General features: G+C 49.1%; 1 protein-coding gene across 3 annotated transcripts in view; it reads left to right on the top strand.

Moving 5' to 3' along the window:
- Positions 1-4,358, top strand: part of LOC133115101 (speckle-type POZ protein-like) — an 88,301-nt gene extending 83,943 nt beyond the window's left edge. For all 3 annotated transcript variants that reach the window (XM_061224832.1, XM_061224834.1, XM_061224835.1), the window contains one exon: positions 2,893-4,358. In XM_061224832.1, the coding sequence (XP_061080816.1) occupies positions 2,893-3,037 (145 nt within the window). In that variant the 3' untranslated portion in view covers positions 3,038-4,358. The remainder of the gene's footprint in view (positions 1-2,892) is intronic.
- The last annotated feature ends 2,976 nt before the right edge of the window (positions 4,359-7,334 follow it).

Below are 7,334 nucleotides of genomic sequence, written 5' to 3'. Positions count from 1 at the left end.
GGGAAGGAAAATGAGCAACAAAAAAAAAACTAAACAAGCTCGAACCTCCAAAAAGGAACAATTGAGGTAAAAATAAAATAAAATAAACTAAACTCCCCAATTGGGAAGGAGAAACTCATAGAGTGGGAGCCCATCCTCTGCTGGCCGGCCCAGTGCAATAGTTAAGATGTTATTTCTAGCAGAGCAAACGATGAAATGGTTTAGTCAGGTTATTAAACTGGCTGGTAAAATCCAAGAGTCCAAGAGAATCAATGTGTATTTATTTGCAGTTCAGAGGGGCGTGGTGATGCATTTATACCTTCAGGTTACATCATGGCGATGTGAGGGCTTGAGGGCTTTATCCAGCAGTGCCCACACTGTGAGTCTGGCCAGTGGGGTTCGGCCAAGTGGTTTCCCCAAAACCAACAAACTTGTAGTAGTCGTTAAAAATCTTTTTAAGCATTGGCTAAGCAGGAAGTTTGGTGGTACGACCCTCCTACTGAAAGCAATAATGGAGAAAGCTTCAGACCCACCAATGAAACTCCCACAATAGCCTTGCAAAACAAGATGGCGGAGTCTGTGTTTTGCTGTGCTGTGCCTTTCCCCGAGTACCACGGTATCTATTCTCACCGAATACTGTCATGCTGGTAACGTTCAACGGGGCATTGTGCAACACGTGTTTAGTGGCACTGGCAGAAGCCTCGTTGATATGGTCCGCTGGTTGACTAGAGAAATCAGAATACACGAGAGGAGCAATAATATTGAACTGCTAGAGAATGTTTTCCTAACATGGCTCAGCAGACACACAACCTAGACAAAACAATAAATAAAACAAGCGTCAAACTCAAAACATTCAGAGCATGTTTTGTTGTTCTAGGGGGAACTCTGTATTAAAAGGCCTGTAAGTCCTACCCCGGCATGTATATGAACCCAAATTCACCCGATACGAATGTAAATATCCTGAAATTAAAGTTGGCACCCTGAACTTTCACCTCGTATCCACAGTTCCATTTAAAATCCATTGTGCTGGAGTAAAGAGCCAAAACAAAAATTGTGTCACTGTCCGCAGATGTGCAGGCAGCACTGTATGTGCAAAACAAGCTCCTGACGTGCCAATGAAGCCGGCATTCTTTTAGGTTTGGACCGGGAAGGACAGCGTGCTGTTATCTGCATCTGCATTGCTGTGTATCTGTGCTGTTAAATATTTCAATATTAGTAAAATTGTCACTTTGTCAATGTCTATATGAGCCTCATATCAAAAAACATCAATACGTTGAAATATGACTGGACTGCACGATGTGCAGAAAGCGAAGCAAAACTCTTTAGTCACCCAACTTCATCAATGCAGAGAGAAGCATCTCTTCCCATGGACAAGTTTACACCGAGCTTCATTATGCAACGACCGAGATACAGTTAAAACTTTAATGTGATTAAATTCAATGACAAAGTGTAAATCTTACATTTTCCTTTAATTACCATTGTTTTAATGTTTTAATCTGGTTTCTTTTCCATTATCCATGCCTGCAGCTAACCATTTCATTCTTATGAATAGTCTTCTGCGTGTTTTATTTCCTGCAGCTGATATCACTGTGCTTTTTAATGCTTGCAGGGTACTTCCCAAAGATTACAAAAATATATAGCACGGCATTATAAAAATATGCTAATGTCACATCTCTGAATGCAGCTCTAGATCAAGACGGGAATACTGCTGTCAATCATTGTTAAGTGGCGAATGACTCATCAGCATGGCTGACAAGGCAGGTGTAGCGTGATAATCGCCTAAACACCTACAATCAAAGACGGCTCCGTCGGCCTCGTGCTGACGGATGACTGAATGAAACGCAGGTGAGAACTGCTTTATAACGCAACGGTGGGCTCAGTTATGATCAATCCTTCCTGTCTTCCCGGGATGAATACCCGCCTGCTCCACGCCCGGCACCGCGGCGCGGAGCACGGCACTCGGCGAGCCGCTGGAGTGTGGAGGGCGACCTTTCGCCGAAGCGTCAGCCGGCCTCGCGCCTCCCCCGTGACCTTTGAGAGGAGATTGCGGGATCAGTCATCGGACGCGCGGCTGTCTCTCCGGCGGCCGAGCTCCGGTTTGGGGCGGGGCCGGCATCACTCATGACGCATTTCTCTTTTGTGCTTTTACCGCAACCGAAATGAGCAGAATCTGGCCCACAACCCTTTCGGCCGCGCGCCTTCGCGGCGGACCGATGAGGCGTTGGAAAGTTCGGGGAGCGTTACCTTGGATGACTTCCTCCGACACGCGGGCGTGTTACCTGGGTTAGTGGGGTGGGGCTCTCGTTGCCGATGCGGACCTCAGTCCTGCTCCTCAGAGCCAATCGGCTCCAGTCTCTGATGTGGAGATTATTATGTATGTCCATGGTCTGTGTGTTACTGAGTCTGTGTGTGTGTGTGTGTGTGTGTGTGTGCACGCGTGCGCGCATGTGTGTGCACGTGTTGTCATGTTGGGAATGTATTGAGTGCACTCAGTGATGCCCTGCTCTCTCTCTCTCTCTCTCTCTCTCCCCCCCTCCCTCTCCTTATGCCTTTCTCTCTCCCTCTCCCTCCCCCTCCCCCTCTCTCTTACTTACTCACTCTCTCACTTATGCTCTCTCCCCCCTCTCCCTCCCTCTCTACCTTCCTCCCTCCCTCCCTCTCTCTCCCTTCCTCTCTCTCTCTCTCTCTCTCTCCCCCTCTCCCTCTCTCTGTCTCTCCCTCTCTCCCCCTCTCCCTCTCTCCTCTGTCTCTCCCCCCTCTGTCTCCCTCCCTCTCTCTCTCTCTCTCCCTCCCTCTCTCCCTCTCTCCCCCCCTCTCTCTGTCTCTCTCCCCCTCTCTCTCCCTCTCTCTGTCTCTCCCTCTCTCCCCCCCTCTCCGTCTCTCTCCCTCTCTCTCTCTCTCTCTCTCTCTCAGCCACGCCTCGGATGTGATGGAGACGTTGGGCTGGAAGTCGATGGTGGGCTCTCACCCTCACCTGGTGGCGGAGGCGTACCGCTCTCTGGCGTCGGCGCAGTGTCCCTTCCTGGGCCCGCCCCGGAAACGTCTGAAACAGACCTAGAGACGCGCACCACCACTCCCCCCCGCACGCGCCTTCCTCAGCCAAGAGCCGGGCTGCTCTCCTCCCGTCTCCTCAAATGGACCTGACCGTTCCGCCAAAACCGTTGCTCTCTTTCTGCTCCCGGCGCTGCCCTGTTCGCTGCCTCTCTCTCTCTCTCTCTCTCTCTCTCTCTCTCTCGAGATTGATGCTCATTGAAGCTGCAGCAGGAAGACTCAGATGAACGGCAGAGCAGACAGATCCAGCTCACCCCCCCCCCCCCCCCCCCCCCCCTCCTCCCGGGCACTGGAGACCCTGTGCGAAGGGCAGCACGGAGCAGATTCTTCTGGAAGATCAGACCGCTGAACTAGACCCCATTTCAAATCCGCACGGATGTGAGACTCTGGGACCCTCGATTCTACTTTCCGGTTTTTGGCGCTCCGTCTGAGAGGGAGAGGGCTGGAAACCAGGGCGCCTCTAAAAAAGCGTCAGTTAGAAAAGCGGCAATTTAAAGATAAAGACGGTAAAACGATCGCAGGATCTTAAACGGACAAATGGGTGTTTACAAATGTTTGTGAGACGGCGGCACCTGACCCAGTTGTCATCCGTTAGAGAGAATCTGAGACGGCGCTTGAAAAGGCTGCACCGAGATGAAACGGCGGGGCCTACTTCTAGTATCGCTTCTCTCGAAAATCTGCTCTCCCCTTTCTGCGGCTCCGCGTAGAGGAAACCGAAGGCGACCAAAATGTGGGAGGCAACGGCAATTAGCAGAGTACTGAAGAGACAGCCTGAAGCCAAGCGTCTGCAACAAGACGAGGTGCCGCGCTGAACTTTGAGACGCGCTTTACCTTTACAAAACAAGCCACGTAAGCAAAGCCTCAGAGATAAAAGGGCAGAAAATATAAATTCCAATTTTTTTTGACATCTTTTGTATTTGAAGTTTTCTCCCAGTAGCACTTGCGTAATTAAAATCCAAGAGTTCTGTAGGGATAGAAAAAGGACAAAAAAGGGACGATAAAGGAAAGCGCGGGTGAATTTGATGGTCGGTGCCGCCGAACATTCGCCTGGCGCGTGACGGGCTTTGTGCTTTGATTTCTCCTTTTGATTTCAGGCGATAAAAGACACTTACAGTAAATGTCTTTTCATAGAAGTTTGTACAAACATCTGTGTTTTCAGAAGAGGAAAAAAGTAGTTTTTTCTCCATGAAAATTAAATGCAAACAAGATTTTGGTTTGGGAATAAATGAAAGTGAACACGTTTTAATGTTCGGGATAACCAAACTATTTCTGTAAGAAAAGGGCAAAAAAGCAAAAAATAAAGACACCATTGGTTCTTTTTACTTGAATGCTTGTGTTTAGCTGGTGTTTATGAATTGGATGGTGTTCACAAATACACACTTCAACAAGTGTAAGAGCTTTTTTGTTTTTGAAAGCATAATGCAGCCATGTACTGCATTTTATCTAGTCTTTTGTCATTAATTCTATAATGCATGGGGTTCTCAATCCTGATCCAGGAGAGCTGCTTTCTCGTCCCTGGTCCTGGACAGACGTTTTTGGTGTTACGTCATGCTTAGCAGCTGACAACATGATCAACCCTTTCAAACCCAAGCCTGATATGAAGTGTCTCCACCAAAATCCCAAAAGGTTTTTGCTTTGGTTGAGATAATTGAGAAAGTTGAGAATGTAGTAGGGTTTTAATAGGGGCTCAAAACAATAGTATAGCAGCCATTTTGATTTCCTATGGCACTCTTGGGATTGAAAGGGTTAACTCTCCTTCCCTCGTTTCTTGGGTCAGGTTGCTTTTCAGGTAAAAACTGAATTTCAGGTGAAACCAAAATTTCAGCTGTTCAACTGTGGTTCTCCAGGATCGTGGTTGAGAAGCCCTGCTACAATGTGACCACGTGGTCCTGAACTTGGACTTGCACAATAACTGTGCTGACTTACTAACCAAATGTTGAATTAACGATTACAACTTTCACAGTCAGGGTCAGACCTGCTTTTAGTTAGCCTGGTATTTTCTATTTTAAGAGATGGAAGCTGAAGCAAGAAGCTCAGTGAAGCTTACAGTTTGAAGCAAAATCCATGTCCCAGTAGGCTTTGAGCCATTTGAGTGTTGCGGGCAAACTCTTCCTCTGAATATTTTTTTATGCCGGCACTTTGCTTTAACGTCTGTACTTGCATTTCGGCCTATCGTGCCGTGGCTCAGGAATGACTGAGGCGATTCAAAACTCGGCGGGGAGCCCCACAGTCGGCGTCCACTCATGAGACAAATCGCTGTTTACGAATGCCGACAAGACGCAACACGCCACCCTGGCTGTTGTCCGCCCTCCGAGCTTCGCCGAAATCTACGACGCCATTAGAAAGGGCCATGCCGAGATAACACAGCAGGCTTGTTTTCCGTGGCGGTACCCTGCAGATATCCCTTCTCCCCTTTCACTGACTTTGCGGAAATGCAGGCCACGCAAACCCGTTCCCAGATTGCCGTTCTTCACCTCTGAATCTCCCCTAAACTGATCGCAGAGGGTAAACGTTTCGCCTGCCGCTTCTCTGACAGTACGTCCTGTGCATAGACGACAACGCGAAAAAATGCAGATAAAACGTTTCTTCACGCTTCGCTCCTGTAATAGACATTTATATTTGGGCGTTTAGCGGATGCTCTTAACTCACAGAACTCGCTTTACTGCAGTTTGGCAGACGCTGTAATCCGGCTTACGGTTTTTACCGCCAAATATTTACTGAGGCAGTTTGGATTAAGCACCGCATTCAAGGTACCTCAGCGGTCCTTCGCATGGGAAGCCAACCGGCGACCTTGACAGTTTGTCGTAGTTTTGCGGCACAACTAGCTTTGCCTCCATCACCTGGTCGCTCTCATTTCTTAACTGATCCAAGATCAGCGTCTGAGCGTCTGCGTATGACTGGGCACTGCAGAGTATCGAGGTGAAGATCCACACAGGATTCATAGGATCTTTTGCGAGCCTTTTGTGCTCATGTTCTCCTGTTTGAGGGATACATTTGGAGGTATTCGCCCCATAACTCTGGTATGTTTATGTTCCCAAAATGCGAGACGTGGCAATGTAGTATACTGGGGGTAAAAGCTGCAGATTCGACTTGGGTACCTAGTGTATATTGCTTCAGTTTATATCCAGCAGTATGAATGGATACTGTAAATGAAAATGCAAAAAGCTGTGGATGGGAACATCTGCTAACTGCTTGAATGATTAAAATAACATTTTCCACAAGTATGTTTTCAACGGGTAATTTCCGCATCTTTCTGTGACTCCACACCAGTCATATTTAAACGCAGATGCAGACAGTACATGCAGATGTTTTACCTTGTGTCAAAAGCGATTCTATATTTGGCCACGACTTTAGCTCCAAGGCCGAATGCCAGGCAGTGTGGATGTGGCTTATAATGTTTGGGACCCCCCCCCCCACAGTAAAGCAGTTGGTCAGCCCTCTTTCCTGTCTGAATGGATATGAGCGCTGCCTGTCAGAAGGGTCACAGCCTGAAGGGGAGGGGCGAAGCAGTCACATGACAGACAACTGAAGAGATCACAAGGTTCTGTAGGACTCCAGAGATGTTTCACAGTGGGTTAGGAGTATCTGCTGCAGTCTGTATTGAGCTCGTTGGGTTGGGTCAACCTTTAAAAGGCTGCCTGGTCCTCACGGTTTCAGCACTGGTGGAGTCTATGTACGGTTTTCCATTACTGAGACTCGCCTACCTTCCTCCCTGTCCTCGAACAACGTGGCCTACGTTTCCCCAGAACACAAGCTCGCACATTCATGGTTCTCTCTTAAATTTGGCCTGTTCCCGAGGCTTTGGGGAGGGGGAAATAGCTGCTGTGATCCTGAGTTGTGCAGGAGAATCCGGTTTCCTGAGTGCATGTGTGTCTGGGAGAAAGAGAGAGACGGAGCGGGAGCGGGAGAGGGAGAGGGGGAGGGGGAAGGAGGTGGCTATTGTGTGTGCTGTGCGAGCCTGCCATCACTCACTCCGCTTATGGGACGCGGTGGCACGGCAGGTCAGTGCCGTAAACTCGCTGTCAGCGCCGCGGTAACGAGGGATGCGCTCCATGGGACGAGATTGATACGTGCCGCTCGCTGCTCCCGGAGTGGAGGGAGGAGGGGCGGGGGAGGGGGAGGGCAAATTCCCTTTCATCCTCCTGACAGGAGAATAAATGCCGTCGGTTCCCTCCGACATGCCGGCCCAGCCTTCTGACCCCGTCGCCCCCGCCCCATGGTGGACCGCATGAGAGAAACAGCAGAGTATGGTGGGTAAAGAGGATGTAGTCCTAAACCTGAAGCAGTGCATCTTGGGTAAAGGG

The sequence above is a fragment of the Conger conger genome, chromosome 16, assembly GCF_963514075.1.
Source record: "Conger conger chromosome 16, fConCon1.1, whole genome shotgun sequence".
In the NCBI taxonomy this organism is placed as follows: Eukaryota; Metazoa; Chordata; class Actinopteri; order Anguilliformes; family Congridae; genus Conger; species Conger conger.
Note: the sequence above shows the minus strand (reverse complement) of the source record. Positions and strands in the feature narration are given on the sequence as shown.